The sequence below is a fragment of the Agelaius phoeniceus genome, chromosome 12 (assembly GCF_051311805.1).
Source record: "Agelaius phoeniceus isolate bAgePho1 chromosome 12, bAgePho1.hap1, whole genome shotgun sequence".
In the NCBI taxonomy this organism is placed as follows: Eukaryota; Metazoa; Chordata; class Aves; order Passeriformes; family Icteridae; genus Agelaius; species Agelaius phoeniceus.
Genome location: NC_135276.1, coordinates 8592288 through 8618835, shown reverse-complemented (window position 1 = coordinate 8618835; position 26548 = coordinate 8592288). Strand labels below are relative to the sequence as shown.

General features: G+C 41.0%; 1 protein-coding gene across 1 annotated transcript; it reads right to left on the bottom strand.

Moving 5' to 3' along the window:
* Positions 1-26332, bottom strand: GPT2 (glutamic--pyruvic transaminase 2). Its single transcript, XM_054641007.2, has 11 exons — positions 25589-26332; positions 15482-15571; positions 13898-14006; positions 10136-10269; positions 7975-8218; positions 7159-7238; positions 6465-6601; positions 5592-5766; positions 5031-5186; positions 3928-4040; positions 1-2695 (listed from the first exon to the last, which is right to left on the bottom strand). The coding sequence occupies exons 1-11, from the start codon at positions 25913-25915 to the stop codon at positions 2605-2607; spliced, it is 1656 nt and encodes a 551-aa protein (XP_054496982.1). The 5' UTR covers positions 25916-26332; the 3' UTR covers positions 1-2604.
* Between the last annotated feature and the right edge of the window lie 216 nt (positions 26333-26548).

Genomic DNA, 26548 nt, shown 5'->3' with positions numbered 1-26548 from the left:
TTTTACCATTTTTTTAACATGTGCTTTATTATTTGGAAGTCTCATACATCTGAAGTACTGTTATAAGGAGCACCTGGAGGAAGATCAAACCTAGAAGCATGCATTTGAAAGGAAGAATTGTCTGTTATTAATGAAATATTTCAAAGACATGGAAAACAAGCCTTTTTGTCTTAGGTTTACAGGATTGTTCCACAAAAATGCACATTAACCTTATCACAATACATACAAATATTGTGGATGGACAATAGAAATCACCACCCTTCCATATGAGATGCATCAAGAACAAATTGTTATCCCTTATAATGTCAGAAACAGAAAAGGCACCATAATAGAATGTTTAGAAAAAACTCAGTTATGCCATTATATTTTGATTCAAAAGTGTAAGAATTACTGTCCTGATTTAAAACAAAAAGCCTTTCACACCTGTAAATTATCATTATAAACTTGTAAACCTTTACATTTTTTCCAGAAGTATCAGGTGCAAATGCAAGGCAAATATAAAATCTATTGACTTATTAGATTACAAATACTACCCCATGAAAAAGCTGTAGTTACAAAAATATAAAAAATATTCTAACTCCCATTGTTAGATCTTAGTTTCAATCTACACTGCATTAAGAGTCCAAAGCCAGATCTGATTTGGACACATTCCTAGAGCAGGAAAGTGCTGTTTGTCTTATTTTCACATCATTGTTGTGACCTCCTCCCACGGTTTTGCTCTCTGGGTTTGTTTTATTTCTTAGTGCATATTAGGATGCCAAGTGCTGGGTGCTGGCAGGTTGTATTTTTCAATGGATGTAGCAGCATAAGTGCTCTCAGTGTGCTCTCCTCCCAGAAGTGCACTGCTCTGAGAAGAAAAACGTCATTTTTTCTCCAATCCTCCACAGCAGCTTTGTGTAGCCATTTTCATCTATAACCTGTGACCCCTTGAGAGGAATAAATTCTTCTCACAGGCCTCAGGAAGGAGCTGTGGGAAGCTCAGCCACGGCTAATGCTGGGTCATAGACAGGGGCTGCTGTGGCAAGGACAGTAACTGGCAGCATCCCATCTTCCTCACATGAGAAACTGGCACAGCTTTATCTGGGTGCTCTTTCTCTAGCCCTTGGCTTTAGTAAGCTGGATCAGCACAGGGTGTTGGACCAGCTACAACAGCAGCCTCACAAAGTGCCAATAGACATTAAAATGAGTTTACTTCTAAATAATAACTTAAAATAAATGACTGGATTGAATGTGATATTCTTGATGAATAAACTCTGTAACAGCTGAGCCTAAGCCTGACAAATGCTAATGCCTTCACATCTGAATAGTGAAAGCTCTGTTCCTTTAGCCCTTTATCAGAGCTAGCAGAAGGTGTCCAGCTTCCAGCTCTAGAGAAACAGAGGCTGTCCTTTGTTTTGCAGGGAAGCTGGCAGAGATTAGTGGAGTCACTCAGCTGTACTCCCAGAGAGCCACCTTGTTCAGCTGGGCTTTGAGAAGCACTCAGGATCGTTCAGACAGCAGTAGGACTGTGGAAGATTTAAGGGTCAGCTGTACTTTCATTTTCTTTATGCTTGGTGTAAGACTTTTTCCTTTAAATACCTTCCTCTTCATTAGAAATCAGCCCAGCATTTCTCCTGGTAACAACGTGTCAGGCTGTGCAAGTTCCAGCTGGATTTTGGCCAGCTCCAGGGGCTGTGTGGTTTCCAAACAAATGCTCCCCACAGACAGAGCAGTTCTGAAAGGGTTGTGTTTTACCCTACTTGAAAGGACTGACTGTACTCACATCTGCTTTGAGACACTAACTTACCCTGTTCCATGTGTATAAAAGATGTGGGCTAACAGGAGACTCGTGGAATTGTTATGGCAGGAAGTATTCAGTGCTCTTATGCTGGGATCATGTGTTGAATAGCACAGGAAGAAGAAGATGATTGTATTCCTTATTATGTTTCAGTTTCATTAAAATATTGTTCAAGCAGACACCACATTCACTCCTCTGATCAAAACTGTATATTCCATTCCAGCTGTGCTGGGATGGCAGGATTTCTTTTCAGCAGAATTTCAAAGGTATCTGCACACATCTGCTGAAGATTTTTTTTAAATAAGCACACTGTCCCTGCATGCTTGATCAGGTTAGGAGAACACTTAACAACAAAACCAACAAAAATTAAACCAAGCAATACCTAAAATGTAGGAGTTTTGATTTTTGTTTAGTAGAATTTTAAGATGGGAAACAATTTCCTATCTAAACAATTGAACTTGGCATTTCTGTTTTGTAAAACAACCCACATGACAGTAGTAATTTTAATGAGCAATTCCCTTCCCCAACCTATTGAGTCAAAAGTTCACAAATGTAACTTTCAATCAAGGCACAAAAACATTTACTGACTCTTCTTACTGTTTTCTTCACATTCTTCCCCTTCCCCTTAAAAAAAACTTGGTGTAACAATGTCTTCTACACCAGACATAACTTTAATAGTCCAATAAGTTGTAGCAGTATCTGAGTCTGGTTCTATCTACTTTGAATTCAGTTAAATTAGATAAACAGCACATTCTCAGCACATCATTGTTCATTGTCTGCATTTGCCTTGAAGGGGAGGGGATGAAAGGGGAAAAGCCACAGTAGTTTCATGCATATTTTTCAAGAAACTTTATGTGGAAGTCTTTCACTTTCTCCAGTAGGATCTTCAGCTTCTCTACTGGAGGAAGAATGGTCATTCTGAAAAATAATATTTAAAGAAATAAAAAACCAACCCATATTATCTTCAGAACCAACTAAACTGTGATCTTTGCACAGATCTTGATCAATCTCAAGGCACAGCAAGTAACATGTTAAGTTTAACATATTTTTGATGTTATTATCACTTTTTTTGTATTTATACTTTAATTGAACTATACTCTTAAACTAGTGCAATTTGTTTCTATTGGTTAGAATATAGGAATTCAAGAACTGTTATTTTCTTTTGAGTGGTGTAGAAGATTATCAGTAAGAAATAACAGCAACTCAGTTTCCACGGTTGGGCATTTATGCCAAATTATACCCAGTTTTTAGAGCTTTAAGAAATGTCAGTTACAAGTAAATGTACATTTTTTTTCTTTAATTTAAACCTGAGTGCAGAAGCATTAAAACTTTGCAACATCCCATTCTGCAGGTTTTAGTCCCTTCTTCCCTTCTTCTGCACACCCTGAAAATCCCATGGGGTGTAGGATTGCAAGGCCCACAGAACACAATGGCTTTCTCACACTGGTGCAGGAATGGACTCTAGGTTTTCCCTGGAGCTGTGTGTACCCAGATCTGACCCAGCTGGCTGTGCTGCACAACTGCCAAGGCTAGAGGCACCCTCTGCTTTGTGGTTTCACACACAGAAACAACACAGCACAGGGTGAGGAAGACTGAATTCTGTGACAAATTCTAGCTGTCAGTGGCTTGGCTGGAGCAAAGTTCTGTTTATTGGAAGCAAAAGCAACAGTTTTGGTATTAGAATATTTAGTTCAACATCTTGTTTTGGTAAAGTTATACAGAGTGTTTAAGGAGCAGATTTATAGGGATGATACTGCATTTTTCATGCAGTTTCTCCCATATGGAAACAGCTTAACCCCCTCCTCCCCGCAAAAGAATGCAGGGAAATTTTTGTAATTCCAGAGCCAGCTTTAAAATTAAAGTCTAAACTATTAGTATTGTTTGTATTCCTGGAGAAGGCATTTCAAATGCCAGTATGTAAAAACACAATAAAATTATGCCAGCAAGCTGTGAAAATACCATAAAAACTTGTACAGCTCATCTAGCAGACCAGGTCTTTGACCTTGCTGTCAGTCCATAGAAACTGTCCAGTGGAAACTGAGACAACATAAACTGATATAAAAATCCTTGCATTTAATCAGAAGAGAAAGAACTGGGATGATACTTTGCTTACTACTGCTAATTTGCTTTAAACCAAACAGAAACTGTACCTGAAATGGTAGGTTCCTTCTCTCTGGCCAAATCCACTTCCAGGTACAACACATATTCCAGTCTCTTCCAGAAGTTTCATGCAATAGAACATATCAGGTGCCATTTTGTGAGCCTAAGGGAATGGATGCCTCAGAATTATTGAAGTCTAAATATTCCTAACACATAGAATTTCATAAGTGCTTTCTTTCCCCCCTGAAACCTAATGTTACATTATTAGTTTCTTATTCAATTTACTAAGGAAGATGAGGAACAAATGCTAATGGGGCAGTTCACACTGAATTAACTAACAGCACTTCATGGAGGAACAGGGCTGAAGAACTTACACAAAAACTCACTTCAAAAGAAAGGGTTTAGGTAATTTTGTTATTCCCCTTGACTTGCTTGTAACTTTTGTTAGAAGTCTGAAAGTTGTACTTGGAAAAATCTAAGGCACTGACATTTGATAAGATTAATTTGGGAACTGTGTGTTCCAGTTCTGTTGGCAATTACTATTTTTTTTTCCCCAGAATAATCTGCTGCCAAGGAAGTCCCCTGATTAATAACTATGAGAGGTTCTTAAATATGTACAGGTTAGATAGCTAATCAAATAAGCAGCTGAAAAACAGCCCTATTTTTGTTCTCAGCTGTGCTAATGAAAATGAGTATTACAAATTAGGTTTCAGAGCTCTACTTAGGAACAGAAAGACTTATCATTTATTAACATAGGTTACTGTCCCAAAGGCAAAAAGGTGAAATTTGTAAGGAAAGCTCCAGCCCTCTTTCCCCTTCCTGGTGAATGGGGCCTCCTTGTAGGGTCAGTAGCACACTGCCACTCACACATGCTGGTCCCCTTAACCCAAGCAAGGGCAGCAATTTGGAACTGCACAGGGCCAGCTACTTGTGTGACTTAAACACCAACATCCTTGGGGACACTCAGCCTGGGAGCCTTAGCATTGGGATGAAATGATCTGTTCTCTTTTCCTCTCTTCTAATAAAGGTCATGTTATATTGAAGATCATATACAGCCCATGAAATACTGCTTTTGTTCTCCATCTCTGGAATCAAAGTTCATCATTGGAAGAGAGGAGGTTGAAATGGATTGGGGTGAGAATGGCTGACTGACCTTTGCTTCCTCAATGGCTTTGGAAGGAATAAAGATCCGAGGGAAAGCGTACATGGCTCCTTGAAGGGGGTTGCAGTGAACCCCTGGGATCTTGTTAAACATGTCTTCTGTTAGTTTGGCTTTTTTGGCAAGATTGTTCAAAACAGATTCCTTCTCCTGTTTAAAAGGAAGGTGTTCAGTTGGACACATTTCAAGTAGCAATAAAACACCAGGAGAAATGATGATCTTTCAAAAGGCCCTTCTCAAGTGAAACACTGGTAGGGCTTTGCTGAGCTGTTAGAGCAAACAATGTTCTAAATTCCAAGGCTTTAGCAGGGTACAATTACAGTGTTGCAGACAGACAATAACCTGCAGAAGTCTCTATCTGTGTGCTCTCTTTTTACAGTCTCCTTCCTCAGCATCCACTCCTGGCTCTTTTTAGAGACCATCTTAATTGAACTTTTGATTTGACTTGATAGGAGAAACAAAAGAAGACTCTTTGGTCTCTGTGCATAATTTGAGTTCCCAGTACTTAGGATAGGTTTGTGAAATGCACAAAAGAACAAGCATGTTATTGCTGACCTTTATGAACTGTGCATAAGATTCTTCTCCAGGTACTGGAGGATTCACCACAATATCCATGGCTGCTTGTCCTGAGACTGGAGGGCAAAGGCGAACAGAAAGCAGCTTAACGAGCTGTCCTTTGATTTCTGGGTGCAAGTTTATGACCTCCATGTAACCTCCTCTGTAGCCACATCTGTGACAAAGTGAACAGAAGAGATTGGTTAACTTCAAGTCTATAAATACAACAAAACAATGCAAATGATTGCAGAAGTGGAAAGACAATTGATGAGAATCTCACAATAGGTAAGATACAGCTTGTTGAAACAGCTGCCACACTGATATGGTTTAAGATGGAGCTGCATGACATGTCATTAAGTCCTAGTATCCCATACAGAGATAAGAGTGGACATGCAGCTTCCCTGGTAGGCAAGTTAACAATTAACATGGATCTTTAATCTTCAGAACAAGAGCATATGGCTGTAGCAGCATACATTTAATCAAAAAATTCTTTTTCTTCCATGTCCTCCTCCCCCAAAAAAACAAACCCAAACATGTGTAATATCCCAGCTGTTCCCTTTTGATTATTGAGCTGTTCCCTTGAATGTTGGAGGCCAATTTTCCTTTATCACAGGTCCAGATTGGGACTGTAGGATTTCACCTTTGTGGGACTGAGGCATTAGGTGTCTGAAATAAATACACTTAATATTTGGTACTTTGAAAACCACTGAGTTAATCCATTATTCTGTGCTTGTTTTTCTTTTCTTAATAGTCTTTAGTTAAAATTAATAGAGGATTAATTATGGTGGATTACCTTCAGGTCAGTAATATGAAAGCGCTGTCCCACCAGATTAATGAGGAAGATGAAATAAAAAAAAACTAAATCAGACTTACTCGCCCATGTATCCCTTAGAGGTGGAGTGAAAAGAGGCCAGCTCAACATTGTTATAGTACTCGGGTCCCATCTCATACAGAATCTTTTTGAAAGAATGAAACTGGCATCCTTCAGAGTACACATTGTCCTGGTAAACCTGAACAGTCAGAAGACATTAATGTGCTCTGTTCCCCCAACTAAGGATAAAACACGGCCTTTTAGAGAGGCAGATCTGAACTGAAGAAACAGTCCTTACACTCAAAACTTCAAAGCTGTTAGAAGACACAAGGTTCTTTGTTGAGTATTAGTTACTGTAATGAGACTTTTTATCTGATGTCACACCACTTAAAGGCTGGGTCTTTGGAGACCAGCGAGCTCCATTGGATGATTTAACCTTTACTTGTATGTTTGAATTGATTTTCCTTCTGTTTCTTCCATTTGAAGTGGTCTGAGCACCATGTAGGTTTTTGTGTCTGTTCCAGCAAAGTTCTTCCTTGTGTCCCCTACACTTTCTCTCTAGTTCAAACCCAGGTCAAGCCACCTGTTATATTGATCCTTTGATATTAAGAATCTTGCATGTCTCTTCATGTCTTAATATGATAACAGAGAGTCTGTTCCCTGTACTTAAGAAATGCCACTACCACACTTGGAACAAATTGTACCTCATATGAGTACCCTTAGCTGTGCTCTGGAGAGAACAGATTATTTCATTACCTCATCAGCCAGAAGAAAAAGTTTTTCTTCCCATGCAAAGTGTATCACATCTTCAATGCACTTTCTGTTTTGCACCTGTCCTGTTGATTTTTAAAGCAAAAAGAAAGTTAGTGGAGTGTACACATACAAATCTTTTCACCCACACCTACTTAGATTACCAACTTTTCAAGAAGATATCCCTCTTCCTCAGAAAAGTGCTATTGAACTTTAGCATTCAGTTCACTAAACATGAAATTAAGGAGCACTTTTGGAAGAAGTATGGTACAAGGTAACTTAGTCCATCTCAAGCAAAGGGAGTGTGAGATACAGTACTCAATCAAGGACTTACTGAGAGTACTCTGTGTATAGCTAATAATTGTAAATGCTCCCATGCATGATGGTTAGGAGGGAGCTGGCTTCTCACCAATCAACCTCAACTACTCAAAAAGCTAAATTCTGAGAGAGGCTTGCCACTGAGTTCTGAGTTATTACAGTCACTGCCCTTCAGAAGCCAAGAGGCTACAGGCCATGCCAGAAGCAAGATCTTTCCTAAAGACCAAAAGTGACTGAAAGTCATTCCACAAGTCTGGAAAACTTCAGTGGAAGCAGCAGCTTCAAATAGGATCCTGTGAAGTGAATCTGCTCCCTCCTTTCTGGAGTTCCAGGACACTGGAAATATGTTTCTAAAAGTAAAGTCTGTCCTACTTAGAGCACTGATCTCTGGAATTCAGCTCAACATATTTGATATGTACTTAGGATTTGCTTGCAATGTCAAATGAATGAAAAAGGAAAGAAAATGGTCTTAAAACCCCTTCATAAAACAAAATTCCTACAGACCTGTGGGATTTCCAGGGTTGATGATGCAGAGGACTTTTGGGTTGCAATATGCCTTAGCTTCATTCAAGGCACGGCGAAGTTCATTCACATTTAGAGCCCAACAATTTTCTTCATCCAAATAGTAATTCACCTGGATAGCATCCAGTTCAGAGATGGCTGCTGAGTATAAGGGATACTGGGGAATAGGAATCATCACTCCTGTTCGGGATTTGCCACCTCCTGAGATCAGGATCTTTAAAATTGCCTGGGGAAAAAGTAGGAATTTAAAAAATAAAAAAGGTCATGCACCAGAATTAATAATATTCTCTGGAATTAGTTATTAAACTTCCTAAAAAAGTGTAGAGTTAAGGTGGATTTCTGTCCTAGAAGCAGATAGTCGAAGAGAGTTATTTATTTCAAGTTGTTACTGGCTGAGTGAGGATGGTCTAAGCTTAATGGAATCCTCTCATGTCACAACTTCCAAAGATCATGCCTGATCAACTAAAAAAATTAGGAAAAACATTCTGAGCACAAGGCTAGAGGGCAAGTTGGAAACAGGTATATCAAGATCATTATCTTTTCGCTGTGCCCTGTTGTAAGCAAAGAAGCTTTAGCTAGTTCTTGCTTATTGCCTTCCATTCATTTTATCTCATTAACCACAAGAGACCAATAAATAAAACCAGAAATTAGAACTGGGGCCTGTGCAGATCTCCCTTGGAACAGTGAAACCTGTTTTACATCAGGAGCAATTATGTTTTCATTTTCAAGTAACAGAACAGACCAAAGTCTGTTGGGATGGAAATAGTCATATGTAGCTTATGCCCAGAAGATACAGGCAGAAAGGTAATGTTTATGCTAGGGTCAGTCCAGACAATTTCCTTGTGCCCAATGTCTGTGTGATGTGGATGCTTGTTACATGTGAGTTAAATAAAGCAGTGCACAAGGGCCAGGAAGCAGAGAGACTTCTTGCCTTTATAACCATGGGAGAACTCTGAAGTACAGGTGCAATCAAAGCAAGCATCCTTATCAGCATGTAATTGGCATCGAAACCCAAAAATATCTTTTCTCTCAGCAGCAGTATCCTTTCATTTCTTTGTGATTCTAGTACAAAATCTGCTGTTCTGTGCCTCTCATCACATACTCAGCTGCTAAGCTAATGATTTATAATCAACATAATTTTGTACCCACCACGAGTTTAAAAATACCAAGCATCCAAAACATATAATCAGGACCAAATGCATATTTAAAAACTCTTTAACACCCTCTCTCCCCTGAGGTGTGAAACAATAGTTGTTTTATCTTTAGAAGGGCCAAAGAATGAGTTGTAGCGCTGGCTTTACATCAGTGGTGCAATCAAACCGGCATGGTGCAGATCAGCTGTGCTGCGCTGCCATTCCTGACAAGCTGCCAGTGTCAGAAACTCTGAAAGCCAATTGCCTGCCGAGCTCTGGGGAGCTGCCTGCCGGACCGCTGTCATTCTGAGCTCTGCCACTAGATGTCCTTTAAAAAAGCACCTTCACCCACACGCTGCCAAAGGCTGCCTTCACAAGCGCCAAACTGCTGCTGCACTGCCAGCAACTGTGTCTGTGCAAAGGAGCAGAGACTGGTATTCCTGTCTTAACTGAGTAACTTATCAAACTTATCTTTGAACCTTGGTTGAACCCAAAACCTGCAGTTTTCCTCAAACAAACTAAAATACACAAACAGAAATAAATCTTTGGGATTTTCACTGGCATTGATCTGCACTAGCAGAGTTTACTTGGAAGAAGAGCTGATAGTTCTCACCTCTGAGGTTCATTCCCTCTTCCCTCTTTCACTGACTGATACCCTCTAATCTTCAGTGTTTATGTGTCTTAACCACTGAGAACAACCATTATTTAGTCTGAATGCACTAAATCTTCTAAATTTATATTTAGGCACCTGTAGCTCATTTCATATTACCTCTACAGAAAGGTACAATTAATGTATACTAGGAGATTTTGCACACACTTTTAGCTGGCTCCTGACATTCACACTGGTTTGTTCACAGGATTGAATATTCATTGAATGTGGCTTCTTTGTCTGCCAGATCAAACTCACAGGACTTGGTGAGACCAGATGTTCAACAGGGATCTGTATTTGCAGAGGTAATTGATAAGATACAGCTTGTACCAAGAAGGAACAGGTTTCTTTTATCACTTACAGAAATGCCATCGCTCGCCCCGGTGGTGAGGTAAATGTTATCTGGATCTGCAGGAACCCCTCCATCTCTTCTCTCAATATATGAAGCCACATCCTCACGGATGCAATTTATACCTTGACTGGCAGTGTAGGATCCTGTGAAAAATGCAGGATGAGATGAGAATTGAGTGCAATGTACAACAGATTTTCTGTTACTAGCAAAACTCCTGAGCTGGTATTGGATGGAGTAGTTTGTGTATGAGCCATATTTATATGGATCCCCAGGATGGGTTTGCTTTTTTTTCCATGGAGTAGGAAAGGGAGCTGGTTTGTTCATAGAGCAAAAGAGTTAATCTGGAAGGAAACAAATACAATAAGCATCACTTAAATACAAAAATAACATACTGGATTGGTAAAAAGCGTGATTTCAAGCCTACTTTGCAAACTGGGACAACAATCCCATTCTTGCTATCTTTTAGTTGCTTTCTTTATGTTGGAAGCACTCCTGGATGTAAACAAACTTCTATTTAAGCAATGGGAACAAGGAAAAGAAGCACCATGTGCAATAGAAAGGAAAGTAATTTCTTTTAATCCATGATAAATATAAGGGTTTTATTTGCAACATGAAAATAACATATTTTCTCCCACAGTCTGAAACCAAAAAAATCCTTAACTGCTTCTCTCCTTCCCCCACAGCATCTCCCACAACCACTTTTCACCAGAAATGTCTAGAATCTCCCCAATCTTATGTGCAGTTTACAGAGCACAACTAATAATCATAAATAAAAGGAGATGTTAGATGCCTGTGTGCATCACTGCCAAGAATGTGCAACAAACAAAGAGTGAAAATAAGCCTAGGTCAAGGTGAGGAATGAATCCAAGCTATGAAGCCTAAGACTGATGGACAAAGAAGTGACAAGTGTACATCTATTTTAGAACACTGTCAGGAAGCTGCAGAATCTTCTTTGCTTGTTGGGTGGAGTGGAATAATTATGCCTGACTTAACTCTTATCACTCTGTTATCTGCTAGTAATCTGCCTGGTAGGACTTCTGTGAAAGCATGATTTAAAAAGACAAAGAACTTTTGCAAGCACTGCACAATTGCATGGGATAAAATGGTGATTCAGGGCACAACACTCCCTGATGTCCCAAACATTTACTTTTACAGGACTGGAAGTTATATTGGTGTTTGACCAATATACATGACCAATATACATGGGTGTTTGACCACAGCCAGGAGGACGCTGTTAAAGGAGAAGAACAAACCTAAGCTGTCCTTCTGTCCTGTGTTCCATTGGGTGCTGAGTCCTGCCACTCTGAGGACATACAGAACATTTAATTGCACTGTACTGCTACACTGGTTTGTACTCAGTTGATGGCTTTGACTAGAACCCGTGTTTGCACCGTGGGATGCAAATAAATAAACCCAGTCCAAAAAGCTGCATATATTATGTATTTTTATATATAGGATGGATGTCTCAAATGCCTGGAAAGATATTCCAGTTATCCTACATGCAAAGTAAGTGGTGTCAGTAGAATACCAGAGAGTCTGGACACAAGAGAAATTGCCCAGTTTTGGACACAAGATGAGTCCTCAGATGAGGACATATCTGAGCCTTCATACATGGCCTGGGAGTAGCAAGACTCAAAACCATGAGTAGGGTTTTGCCAAATGGATCTTCATTGGAAGTGAGGGCATTCTAGTTCACTTCCAGAGGAAATTTCATACTCATATTAACTTTACAATTAATACCTTTAAATAGGCTGGTGTAGATATGAGTGCAACACTTCAAATGACTTTGACCCTATGTAGTGATTCCACCTTTGTGTTGCATTGACTAATTTGTTGAAAAATAAGGTTTTGAACACAACACAGTGGGGCCGGTTTTTCATCTTTGCATTCTCACAAGAAAGGCAATTTCTCCTTCTCAGCCATGAAGAGAACAGCAGGAAGTTGTCAGACTACCAACAAAGTGATAGGGGTGACTTCCACTCAGCTGCACGTCCCAGTGCCTCTGGCTGTGTGTTTTGGGAGGCTGAACAGAGGCTGATGAGCTCCAGAGGCCAAGAGGAGGGGCTGGCACACCTTACTGGAGCCAGGGAGGGTGGACAGGGGGCAGAAACCAGTACAGCACATCAGTAAAGTCTACAGTGGTTTTAGTTGTCAGGAATTTAGAGGTACAGTTGTTCTTGGCATAAATTATTTCAAAATTAAAAAACATTTAGACACCAGAATCCGAATTTAGCCACTGAAATGAACAGTGTATATTCAGAATTATCATCTTACTTGAATACTGCAATTGTTTCAGGCCTACTTCCTCAGAATCTACTGAGCTAACAGAAATTATGGGAAATGTGTGATCTTCTGAAAAAAAGGAACACATTTCTGAAATATTATGCAAGACTGAATTCTTTATAACATGGGGTTATGGTGTCCCATGCCACCATGACCTTAAGGGGAAAGGAGCACCAAGGGGCCAAGACTGCTCATTCTGAGAACTCCTTCCACATCCCTAAATTAGACAATCATTACAAAGAAAGACTGAGTCAAAATTCAAATATATCCCCAGCAACTCCTATGTGCCAACAGTACCGTGTGAATTTATTATTCCAAAGTAAGACAGGAAAGGGATCCATTGAGCTAGAGGAACTTGTCAGTTTTGATAATGTGTTTTTAATGGTCTACATTAAAGGACAAACCAATACAATGAAGGTGAAGATAAAACACATTCTGTATTAGGCTGTGTTGTCAAGCTTGAAATGCTGCTAATGCAATCACTGTTTATGTTTTGTTTATTTTATTATGTTTTGTTTATTTTATTAAGTTTCATAGCACCCACTCTCAAAATATACCAGTGCAAATAGGCACTGCAATTACAAAGATTAAGAAATATGCCAATTACTGTAATAAGTTCTCTGAAATGTCACTGTTTGCCTACTTGAAAGAAGGTAAGTGTGCCAGATTCTTTGCTGCACCCAGCAGCTGTAACAGGATCTGCAGAGTAGAAATTCTCATGGCATTTGCCAGGTACAGGTAGGCAGCACAGTCACTAGATGAGAAAGAAATTGCCTCTTCCATTTCCTTTCTAATGAATATGCAAAGTTTGTGCTTCTGTGGATATGACATGTGCACTCTTGTAGGAAGAGTAGCTGAAGAACAGAGCTCTGTAGTTCTTTCAAGAGTTATTTTACCTTGGAGCTTTGACACCTTCAGTTAAAACTATCTCAGCAAGGTAAAAGACTCTCAGCAGTGTAGCTTTCCTTATCACCTTGGTACCTGAGTTTCTGATAGCCCAGAAACCATACTTGAACTGATGGTTCAAAATGCAGATCCAGGAGTGTGCACTGGATCAGCTGAGATGGACATATATTGTTTGTTGACACCAGCATTATAGGGACAGTGGGCTCCTTGGCAGAGAAACAACTGGAGAAGGTAAAACTGTAAAACCCTCCACCTAGTCTAAGTAGGAGACACAGAGCCCTGGATTAAGAGATGTCATACTAACAGAACAGAGCCTCTTTCCTGGTACAAAAACTCTCAGCATTCCATTCAGAGCTATGCCTAGAAGTTATTGTGGCAAGGGCTCCATAGAAGCATAACCCTCACCCTCTGCTCTGGGACAAGTCCCACCAAAAATCCGCCCCATTGGTCACCATCTGCAGGTCACACTGCAAACCTGCCCCCACCAGCTGCAGATATTGAACCAGCTGTGTTTTCCTAACACCAGAACAGCTGCAGATATTGAACCAGCTGTGTTTTCCTAACACCAGAGCAGAGCCTTACCTAAGCTGTTTCCTCCACAGCCCTGCAAGATCCGCCTGGCGCGCTTTTTGGCGTCTTCGGGAAAGCTCGGGCTGTCCAGCAGGTTTGGGTATGTACACAGGGCCACCACCTGCAGTGCCAAGAACATGTCAATTGGCCACTTTTCATTAGGTATTTTAACTTAGTTAACTTTATGTTAACTTTCCTTGGAAATGAAGATCACAAATACTGGCTAATTTAAAACAAAGGTTATTGATGAAGAGTTTGCAGTTGGTTTTTTTTAAGGGTTGTTCTCACAGAAGAGAAAATATCTTATCAGGTTCCAAGTTAAGCTGGTAAAAACAGTTCTAGAATTATTAACTATTTTTATTACAGACAGTGAAGATTCCAGGTAAGCTAAGCATAGTGCAAACACAGTAAAGCACAGTTAACTATTCCTATGTTATCTCTAAGCAGCTCTATCCTCCATGCCTTGTGTATTACTAGCCCACTTTTATTGACAAGAAATCAAGATTTTAAATATGGAGCAGAACTGAGAAATACAATCACATTTTGAAGTCCTAGTGGCATGTTCTAATAATCTTTCCCCAAAAAAACTTCTAGTTCCTACTGATTTGAATTCATGGGAAATATTTAATTAAAAAAATAAGTGGTGATATAGAACATAGTAAAAGTAGAAACACAACCCAGCAGAATTAAATTAATGAAGGAATGTAAGACACAAAGAATTGAGAGGTCTCTCTTGAGATCAGCTTAATTTATTCCAGTCTCTCTCATTTTTATGCTTAAATGGTGTAATGTGGACAGACTGTTGTCATCTTGTGGGACAATGGCAATGAATTAATCCATGTGTGCACACAGTCATGGGAAGAAAGGATTTCCCATTTTATTTAATAACATTGGAATAACCTGTAATACATTTGGATAATTTATAAGAAGCTCAGGTCTCCCTAGTTTGCTGCATAGCTTGATTTTATAATCTCATCATCTGGACCCTCAGCTTGATAAAGCTTCAGTTTGTCCTGGAACTCTCTGAATTCACATTATTATAGACAGAGGAGTTTACATGAGGGTGTGAGGGATGCTCAGTAAACAAGATAATACTCATTTTAACCTTATTTGTGTTTTAGGAATAATATACAAATATGAATTCTGTTGTAATCTTTCCTAAAAGTTAACCTACCAATTAGCTTGCCCAGAGGTAAAATGTGCAAAATGAGACACAGTACAAGTACTTGAACCCAGCTACATGCAGATTTCAAAGTATTCTCTCAGATGAAGAAAGGCTTTTGTTTTTTTCTTTAAAGAGAACCCCTTCCTTTCCTGAAGAACATTGTTGATAATGAATGTGCTGACTGATAACACAGAAGTGGCAGGAAAAAATGTGGGTGGGGAATGATATGGGAACTAAGGAAAGCTACTGTGTTAAAAGAGGATAAGCAGCAAACAATAGGACTTTGGCTCAGAAATGAACATTTTAAATTCTTTACAAAAGAACTATTTTAAGTCTAATTGTATCTAGAGAATCAATTATACTAATACCTATATCAGACAGCTTTAAGGCATTCTAATAAAAAATGAATAATAATATTTTAGTAGCCTTACCTGACGGAGGAAGGTGATTGGTCTCTGTCCCATTGCATGTGCGTCTCCAATGTTGGCTTTAATCACTTCAGTAAAGGGTTTTTTGATTCCCTAGAAAGGGATCATTCAGAATGTTTTGTTAGGGCTGTAGTAGAAGATTCTTTTTTAGTATCTGTCATGTGGCTGTAACAGCTACAGTGTTTAATGTAAAGCTTAATGCATTTCTTATACAACACTGCCAGGAAATCTTAAATGGTTCACAGAAATTTTGTTGACTGTGACACATTTTTAAAGGCTGGCTTTTATTTTTCTGCTAGCTGCAAGTAAGAGACTGACTTGGCTGGAAACCACATATTGAATTAGAAAAGATGAAAAAAAGGCATTTTGAGTTGTCAGTATTAGAGCAATTTCTTTGAGACACCTAAGGGAGGGATGGATCAGTCAAGAAGCTAAAAAGACTTGACCGATAAAAGAAACCTCAAGACCTTTAGTTCCTTGAGAGTAAAAACAAAAAAGTGTTTATTTATTTTATACTTAGATTAAGTATTCCTTGTATGATGACCGCACTTTTCCATGTAGAGATGGTTCACAAAATATATCCTAGTGAGGCTCTTTATGATAAACAGAAGTGCTAAATAATCACCATGAATATTTAAAAGCTTCCTAGTCTCCAAAATCTGAACAGACAGCCATTTTTCCTGTGAGAAACTGAATACATCATGAGAACACAGGGAAAGAAGTTAATAAATGTTGATTAGCAATCACAGCTCTTTACAAAGCAAAATAAAATAAGGGCATGAAAAAGGCAAGGCACTACTGATTCAAAAAACCACCAGTGGTTTAAATAAAAAATATTAACTGAAAGTAAAGGCCAACATTACAAGAAAAATAAGTGAGAGAGGCAATAATAAATTTAGAGTTGTTCTGATGTATATTTCAGAGGTAGTAGGGAGGCATCCTAACAGTGACAGAATTGTCACATGGACTAAGGAACTGCAAAATCAGACTGATTAGTTTTCTGTAGAAAATGACCTATAACAACTTACTCTGGGTATGGACTCAGACAGCCTCTTCCTGGTCCATGTACTTACAGCCAATTACTGGATTTGGATATAAAATATGTAGCTGGCAAGCCTGAACTAATTTCTGCTTTTCCACCATGGACTATGGAATTGGACTTCAATGGCAGCCCAGAAGCCAGATGTGGAAATAACAATAATACAGGTAGTCCACAGGGACAGAGATTCCCAGGTATGCCAAGATTTGGAGGTTCAAGGCTGCACAATCCCCAGTACCCCACTGGATGGATCCAGTCCATTGTATATCTGAGAGCCTTTGGGGGTTTTCTTTTAAAATTCAATATGTAGTTAGAAATGGCATTAGGACCAGACAACTGGGCTTACATGATCCTGATTGAAAAGGGTCAATTTTATATGGCCTTACATTTAGCAGCAATTGAAAAAAAAAAAAGTTCACTTAAAATAATTGAAAGTGACACACTGAGTCCATCAAGTAATTTGCTTTTATGCTTGTTGATCTAAGTGAGCGCCCAAATTAAGAGCTGCATTTCAGCTCTAAATAAAAAATTAGAAATAGGGATTGTCAGATAGACATTACACCTATCTGAGGCTGAAGTTTAGTAATTTATGAGTAATGTAAACAGCTAAAAATGCGTGCTTTTCAAGCTATCTGGGGTCCACTAACAGCACAACACAGTTTCATTCTAATCACAAATAAGTAGGAAGAGAAAGGTGTATGTAGAAGAAGAACAAATTCAATTTGCTTGAAATGAAGAAAAATTCCCATGTATTTTGGTTGCATTTGGTCCTTACAGCAAATTGAATCAGTTTCACTAGATTTGCAAAGTAATACAAATCTGTTAAGGAATATGGCTGATAGTTTCTTTGCCTAAAGTTAGGCAGTCTGAGAAAATAGCAACATGAAATAGAAATACTCTGATTTATTAGATTAAAACCAAAACAAACCAACTCCCTAATAATAGAAATACCTTACATTAGACTAATTATATTTTTTGCTCACAAATACTATTGTGCTCTGCAATTTAAAAAAAGCTGCTTCTTTGGTTAGTGAAATGCTGAAAGGTACCTGGCATTTCATAATGTACTTTTGGAATTTTTATAGTGGTACAGCCTTTAAAACAAAGGTAACAGACCTTTTTGGTGCCTGTGTCACATTTATCATACATAATGTTGGAGCTTATTAGCACTGATGCCATTTATATCTTTACTAGGGCCAAACTCAGTGTTCTTGCCATCACTGCAAGTACAGGATCATCACCTACTGCACAAACCCCACACTCCCTTTGCTTCTCACATGATGGATCTGGAACAAATAGCAAACCATCCACAATAGTTCTCTCACCATCAAACCTGGTTAGGGAAGGAATGCTGCATTTTCTGTGTGGTACACACAGTTCCCACCTGGGCTAAAATGCCCGTGGTTCTCTACACTAATTTGTAATTCTTGGTCTCAGAGAATTGTTGTACAAGAACTGTTGTCTTTTTTGTCTTTCAAAAGAGAAATGCTTTTAAATAACTGGAGTCTTTTCCTTCCCTGACAATGAGTTAATACCAGCTTTAGAATTGTCTTCAGGAGACTTGCTATATCCTCTCCTACTGAAATCTATACAAAAATTGCTATGGCCACTTAGTATTTTTCTATTACTTGATTCCCAGTCTCTCTATGAAAAAAAAAAAAGGAGTATCAGAAGTTGCTCAGATTTAGTTTAGAACAAAAAGTTCTAAACAAGTTCTTAAAAAAAAATCTTAGTTCTTTGGAACAAAAAGTCCCATCTTACCATTTCAAAAAGAAGGAACAGAAAACAACAACAGGCAAGAATAAGTGCTAAATGTTAATGGGTCAAAGTCCCAAAGCAGGGCTATCAGAAGCTGGCAGCAAGGGCAGTCTAGACAGTGCCTGAGACTGTGCAGATGGGCTCAAGGCAGAATTCTGCTCACACCCTTCAGAAAGCAGCATCAGTCACCAGCTGCTTGTGTCAAGGGTTCTCCTGTGGTGATGGGTGTGGGTATTCAAGGGGAGAGTTATGCCAAATACTTTTTGGAAGGTCTGCAGAAAGATCTGTATGAAAGGAGAAACTGTGAATGGGATGTTGATAATTTCAGTATCAAACTGTAGAGCAGCAGGAAAAGGGCTGCAACAGGTCATGGATTTATTTCACTGCAGAAGGCTGAGCAGTCTTTAACCATGTCAGCAAGACACCTGAGCTGAGACAAGTTATGCCCCTGCAAGCCAAGGAGCACCCAGGGGGAGCAGGAACTGGGCCACTGGAGTTGTTTTGCTCTCCTCTAGGGATGCCCCAGCACATCTGGACTGCCATGGCCTCAGTCTGGGTGAGCCAAGGTGTGCTCCACAGGCAGCCTGGCTGCACTGAAACAGGCAAGGCTCTGCAAAGGGGAAGCTTGCATAACAGGAGCTCTAATAACAAACTCGTGAGCAGTAGGTTCCAGACTGATTCTCCTGCCTTGTGAAGAGGGTAGAAACCACATCAAGGAGGAGAAGAAATGCCCAGCCCTACAAAACAAGCTCTGCTCCAGCTCCTGCCTTTGGCGGCACCTCACACTGTGCTCACAACGTGATTCAGCTTCAGCTCGGAACAGGGCCAGGCTCCTGCCACTCCTCTGACAGGGGCAGCAAACAGATCCATGGCAGTAGCCCTTTTTTAAAGCTGTAGAAGCCATCTTTCATCTCCACATGTAAAAGAGAAAATATAAAAACATGTATTGTCTTTTAGTAGCCATCTTCTGGACAATGAAAGGATTTTAATGGAATAAAAGAATCTTCCAGGATTTGGAATATGCTCTTTGGAAATGACTTCCTTCAACTGTTACTTCTGTCTCTCTGCTTTTTTTAGAGGAAATGCATCTTTTAAGAAACTTGATGAAACCTGAAGCAAGCCAGACATAATTATTCTAACAACTAAATATCACACAAAGTTGGGAGAAGGGATTTTTATACATGAACTAGAATTCATTAGCACAAAGTCAATAGAAATCTTTTTGCAGTTAACCAGGTTTGGGGAAGTTTCCTCTTCGCCTAGACATCCCCAGAGCCTCAGGAAACCCATCAGGAAAGGAGAACAGTATGAAATGATGAGCTGTCTCTCAAGGAGAGTCATGATGGAAGAAGTGTTGGGAGAATTACTTGATCAAAGAAGCAATGTGATGCCAGAACATACAGCACCCCAAAGAACTACCATGAGGGCAATGCCCTGCCAGGAGTTGCTTTGTCTCTTAGGAGTTTTAGTGTACCTGGAGGTTCCCTTTACAAAGGTGCCACCTGACAGTGCTGGCAAACTGCAGAATACCACCGTGCCCAGAAAGAGTAAAGAATGGCCCAAACTGACCTGACAGTGTCTTTGTTAAATCCTCAGCAAATTTCAAAGGAAAGCCATCACTCAGGGGAGAGCATGTGTGGATTTGGAAATGGCAATAGGAAAGAATTGAAAAGAGTTCCCTTGAGGAGGCCATGAAAATGTGAGCTGCTTTTAATCCCAGAAGAGAACTGTGGTATTACAGCTATTTCTGAATTTCAGAATTTGCCTGCTCCTGGCTGCTCCCAATTGTTTCATTTTCATTGCCATGGCTTTGTGCCTCCTCTTGATGGGTATCAGGCAACAACATCACACTATGAACCACTGCACTATTTCCTTGAGACTGCTTTTGCTGTGACTTGCACAAACAAGCTCTACAATCAGAGCTGGCAAACCCAAACATTTCAGCATGGCTGAGATCTACACTGTAGTAGCCAAGTTACTTGCTTGCTTTTTTCTCTCCTCCTCTCAAGAGGCCAAGAAAGCACTGCCCAGAGGCCCTTAACTAATAGGGACCTGAAGACCTGAATTAGCATTCCAATCTTTTTATTAAAACAGCTCACAGCAGAAAAATAAACCTGACCTGCTTACCATGGAGTAAGGCTTTGAGTTTGTATTATGCTTGTGCAATTCAAGCTGACATGAGCTGTTTTGGGGAGGAAGGAGAAGGCAAAATCTGGATTTTGACTTAAAATGGCAGTGATGACTTGCATGCCCCTCATATCACATGAGAAAATCAGTGGGACTGACCATTAATTGGCAGATCTGATTCAGAGATTACACAACAGGACTTGTCCTCAGGTTACTTTTTCCTGACACATTGATCAAAGTGGGTTTGCATTCAGAATTTTTGCCTATATAGATAAACCACTAGATTTCATAACAGAATTAAATGATGGAATTAAAATAATGCTCATTAGAAAGTGATTAGACATTAAGACCCACTTAACTTGGAGAGCTACTGGAAAAGGTCTATTTTAGAATAAATTTTGCCAATGTATTCAACCAGAAAATATCAAAAACTGGATTCTGTGGGTTGTGAGCTTCTGAAAATATGATTTTGATAATTGTGCTCTTGAAACCAGTTTTCTTTCACCTTCATCTGCAGTAGTTTTTGGCATCTTAAAAACCATGGGTTTTACTACAGATTCACTTATGTATGCAACATGTACAGACAACTGAGGAACAACAGTTCTGTCTTAATGAGGTCAGATGCTCTTGCCTGGAAGATACTTCCTTCGTGTGCACACAGTCACGTATTCAAAGCAGAAAATTACAGGATGGTAATTTAAGCTTAGCATCTTTCATTACTGGGTGTACCAGTCAATCTTGTCTCTTTTTCTTGGCATGTTAAATTATATTTCTGCATGTCATTGTCTAAATTGTGTTTTATCTTTCCAAAACTCCCAGGGACACAGTCAACTCACATTTACAATTAAGGCTGGATTCTAAGTCAGATTTTTTCTATTCAATTTTAAAGTCTGATGAATTAGTGAGGGAAAAAAAAACTCTACAGTATTTTAATCAAAATACTTTAGCAGAAGCTGCCTGAGATTTCAGTTACCTAAGTAGAAGGATTTTGGTAGTTTTATTGTCTAAATAGCAATGTAGGGAGTGAACAAGTGGCTTGAATAAACTTGAAAGAGGAACCTATTTGCAATAGCTATGCAAATGAAAAGCGTGGGCACAGGAGATGAATGTACAACCCTTTTGCTGTAAAGGTAACAGAAAAATAGGGCCTTCAGTGTATAGAAACTGTATAATGCCAGTGAAGGCCCATGGCTCCAGGCCCAGGGTTGGGATGTGTTACCCACCTGTGCTATCTGAAGGAACTCCCTACATGTACCAATGTATCCCTGCACACCATCCCTCTCCCCCTTTCCACCCTACAGTTCTCTTTCAGCAGCTTGAAAGTTTGCAAGGACCTTGTGTGCCTTACACTGGGCCAGGCCCTGCTTCCAACGTCACCTGAGCTGACCTGTGGATCCTGCAATGCTGTTTGATTTGCACAGGCTTTGCCAGGAGATGTAAGGCAGCTTAACCTAACACAGAACTTGACATTATATAAAACCCAATCAGGAACTGGGGGGAAAAGGAGTGTATAAGTGAAACATCAGAGTAACAGATATGAAGGTATTTTCCACAACAAGGTCAGTTAAAATTAGCATGAATACAAAGCAACAAATCAGGTATGTGTCCTACCTGGGTAAAGATAAGTTAGTTTGTCATTACTGATTAGGTAAAGAGAAGGCCTCTTCTCAGACCTTGCTTTATTCTTGCATTGATTTGTATTCAGGAGCAAATTTCTAGTCTGAAATGTAATTAAAGTCAATACTTGATACAGTGGCCATTTGTTAGAAAGTCTATACAAAGGGGGTAGAAAAAAGGTCTTATTTGATAGAGTTCTATTTAGAGTGTAATCCTTTATTAAAATATGCCTGTGCCCTAGCTTTAAAAAGTTGCCAGAAACACCAAGGAAAATTTTTGGAATTAGTTCTTTCTGTCATCTTAGTAAGTCAGAATCAGCTGATTTCTACCAATAGCAAAAAGGAAGAGAAAAAGGGTTTTCACTTACAAAGCATGACACAGTTTCAAAATTATGAAAAAAAAGGCTCAGGAAAGTAATCCAATCACTGATTTTACATGAAGATTTCCCTCTTGAAAGATTTAATGTAGCTCAAACCCCTGATTTTCCACCTAGATGAATACAGGACACAAGCCAACAAAACTTGTGAAATCCAGGTACAGCATGCCCCACCTGTATTGGGCAATCAATCTTAATCTGCTTTAATTGAGTATTTTACTAGTCACTTACATTGGCTTAGTCCCAGGCTAAAACTAATGCCTCACTTTTATTTGTTCTTTTAAGGAATATCCCTTCAATTTTCTAGTCAGAGACTTCTTGAGTAACGTTTCAGTGCTTATTTCTGTGTGCACTGTGGAGTTACAGCTCCTGTTGTGATCATTTGCAGTTAATATAGAAAAGCAGCAAGTGCCAGAGAGAATAACAGAGGAGCTGCTCTTTGGGTCTGAGACAGCAGAACAAACCTCAAGGAAGATGAAAGCTTACACTGTGCAAACAGCTTCAAGTAGATGTTTTATAGTCTCCATAACAGCTCTATGAGTATTAACAAGTATGAAGAGTAACCAAATGCAACCAAGTTTAAACAGGGAGAGCCTCTATCACATCTGATTATATACAATGGCTGCTGCATTTAGGGTGCTTCTAGTTCAGAAACAAATTACCTAAAGGCATCTGGGCAAAAGAAGATAAAAGATTTACTGCCATTGCTTCACCCCTGCCTGTCCTTGTTACCCCCACCCACTGCAGTGTTTCCACCTCATACCAGGGAGCCTGTGCTCTCCTGCCTGTGCAAAGCTCCCTCCCCATCAGATGTAGAAGAGTGTTATGGGGCAATTCTTGCTGTTAGTGAAGAGTGGCCATGGATCTAGAGATGCTGTAGGAAATCTCCTTCCTCTTTCCTGAAGTGGCAACCCCTTCAGCCTCTTCCCTTTATCCATCAGTGTTAATTCTGCTGGCAGTGCTTGGCCTAACCCTGTGAGCTAAGATTGAGAGGGCTGGAAAAAGCTGTACAACTTAATAAAAAGGAAACAAAGACATGCTATTGATGTGTGAGCACACAGAATTAAATTTCAGACACACACACAAAAAATAGACAATTAGATAACCTATAATACTTTACTTATAAGGAACCTAGGCATTACTCAACACTGTATGCTTTAGCAGACAGCTTGATTAAACAAGAGAATGAATTAACAGTATTTTTCTCAGAAAAGAGGAATGAGTAACTTGAGAAGTGTGGAAGCAAGTAAAGGATTTCTATTGAAGTTGATTAGTGTTCTCTGCAGATACACGGTCTCAACTTTTGCAGTAATTCTGTCCTCCTTCCCTGCCAGCTGGGAGGTTTGTTTGCCTTACTTGTGTTAAAGCATAGTCACCTCCAGGAATGCTGGTAGCCATTATCAATGGCAAACATTATTTCATGAGACTGGTTCCAGGAAAAAAAAAAAATAAATGGAAAATGCCACATAAGTAAGCACAACACTAAACTGACATAAAAATCTTTTAATAAAGCAAATGCCAATGATTTGCTGTTATATTTTTTCAAAAGTGCACAGTAGATTATTCTTTCTGCCAGTGATTCAGCTGGTAACTGGAGTAAGCAGGGGAGCTGGGAGGAGTTTGTGAAGGGCCTTTTATATTTGTTTTGTCAAGTAATATCTCCTGCTCAGTGATGTTAACTTGAAAACAAACATACTCAGGGAGAACACTGGAAGATTTTATACTCTGGAAAACGCATCCACTAGGGAACCTAGTTACATAAATACAATGACACCTTTATAAACAAGTTTTGAGGCAAAAATCAAAACAGATGTTCCAAAATTAATTCTTCATTAGCACTCTAAAGTTTTAAAGTGAAATTCAAAAAAAAGAAGCTATTTGTAATAATTATTGAGTTAGACATAAATAGTTGATGCATATACTACAGTGAACTGAAAACAATGCTTCACCTTCTAAAACAAGGGGAAACAAGTAACACTAAGACCAGAGAATCACCAGTTTACTCTCATGGTTAGAATTGCTGTAGCATGTTTTTGTTCAAAGCACTTTACATGAACTAATGAAAATGGTCTTGCAGTACCTGTAATAAGGCATTAGAAAGACTCTCTAAAGCAGTGACAGCATGGAATAATATCTAAAATGATAGAAAAACTACTCTGCCAAATGCTTCATCAAAACAAAAATGTGTCCTTGTGATGAGAGTGGAAGCTGTGGTTTGAACAGCAGAGGCAAAAAGCCATGTCTGTATTGCTAAGGGTTTTTTATTATCTTTTGTTTCAATACTCGAGGAATAAGAAAGAAATATGAAGAGCAAAATAGAAGCACTGACTGATTTGGATGCTTTATTTAGCACATACTGGCCCAAACCCTTAGGATCTGCTTTATTATCTGATCTGCCAAAGAGAACCAACCACCTACAACTTTGGGCAGCGTTACTGAGTGTTTGTGCTCTGAAGGTTTGTCCCCGGGCACCTCAACTTCTGCAACTAAAAAAAAGGAGCATTCTCGGTGATCTCCTCGGATGATCCAGAGCAGAGCTGGGTGAGGCTGCGGAGCAGTGCCTGGAGAGCCGGGCCAGCTCACCTGTCAGGAGCCAGGTGCCTCCTGCCCCGGCCAGGGCAGGATCTCTGAAATCCTCACGAAGGACTCAAACGCTCTATCAGTATGATGAAAGCCGGTCACTCACCCCCTTGTATAACGCAAAGGACACGGGATTGCAGCAAAGGGTCAAAGTGGCCGGAGAAATGTAAACACTGCTTTATGGGGGTGTCCCGTATCTGCCTCAGGCAGGCAGTGACACAGGATAAACAGTAGCCGGCCGGAGGGTTCCTTTGTTTCGTGCCTCTGCCGCCTCCCGTGGGAAGGGGCGCGGGGCCGGGGGTGCCGCAGCGGAGCGGGGCCGGGCACAGCGCGTCCGGCCACGGCTCGGGGCAGCAGAGGGATGGGGAAAACGCTGCTGTGCCCCGGGAGTTTTTAACTCGCTAGGAAGCCCTGCAGCGGCACTCGCGGTGCCTCCCGCTTTCCCGAGCCTTCCACAGGGTCACGTCTCAGCCCCGCGGGGTGTCACGTCCCCGCCGAGCCCCGCCACATCCCCAGCCGGGAGCGGCGGCGGAGGAGCGCCCGGGGCAGAGCCGGTGCGGCTGCAGGAGCGCGCCCTGCCCTGTCCTGCCCCGCCCCGCCGCCCCTGCCTCACCTTCCGCAGCTCCTTCTCGATCTCCCCGGCTTTCAGAACGATGGGGCCGCGCACCGCGTATTCCACCGCCTTCACTTGCGGGTTCATGGACTCCAGCGTCAGGATCTTCTCCCTGCTCGCCTTCTCGTTGATCTTCACGGCGGAGGCCTTGGCAGCGCTGCTCCAGCGCACCGTCCCCTCCCGCCGGGGACCCCGCGGCTGCCGCCCGGCCGCCAGCGAAGCGGCGCAGCGCAGAGCCATGTCCGTCCTTCCGCCCCGGCAGCCCCCCGGCCCGCGGCCGCACAGCCGCGCCGCAGCTTGCCTGGCAACCAAGACAAACCGATGCATGGTCGTTCGGGTAGCTCCCAAAGCCAGATGAAGGATACGAGTGCTGGGGATCGGTGTGTTTTGTAGTCGGAACCGGGCGCTAGCCAGATGCACGCGAGCAGGAGAAATGCCGAAGAGCTGGCACAGTTACACGTACACGCTCGATCCTCTCATGTCCAGATCCCGCAAACTTAGCTGCAATGGATACAACTGATCTTGCAGCGTTGCGATGCCACCACAGGAGCAGAATTAGAAATAGAAACAACCATTGCATCCGAATAGCGCTGCAGCCCCCCGCCCCGACAGAAGTGCCCGCGCTAGTGCTCTGGAAGAGTCCCGGGCAAACCCATCCTTTTCCCAGCCGGCGCTGGCCCCGGCCCCGGGGCGTGCTAAGGTGTGATTGCACCAGCCGGGCTGCGGACGCGCTGCCTGCCGGGGGCTGTAGTCCCGGCTGCGCCTGCCCACGGCATCAGGTGATGGGCAGGGAACTACCGCACCCAGAGGCCTCCCCGGGCCGCTCCCGCATTGTCTGCAGGGCGGGGCGCGCTCCCGCTGCTGGAGATGCGGGGGGAACCGGGGTCAGGGCAAGCGCGGGGGATTTTGCTACGGGAACGGCAGAGCCAAGTGTTCTCGGTGCTGGGGAGCGCTTCTCTG

What these genes read in the sequence shown, in the direction of transcription:
- GPT2 (XM_054641007.2), bottom strand. Translation starts at nt 25,915, where the DNA reads ATGCATCGGTTTGTCTTGGTTGCCAGGCAAGCTGCGGCGCGGCTGTGC. An exon ending in CTGTGGAGGAAACAGCTTAG is followed by an intron (nt 10,270 to 13,897) that starts GTAAGGCTCTGC and finishes CATTTTTCACAG; the next exon opens with GATCCTACACTGCCAGTCAA. An exon ending in CAACCCTGGAAATCCCACAG is followed by an intron (nt 7,239 to 7,974) that starts GTCTGTAGGAAT and finishes AAAAATCAACAG; the next exon opens with GACAGGTGCAAAACAGAAAG.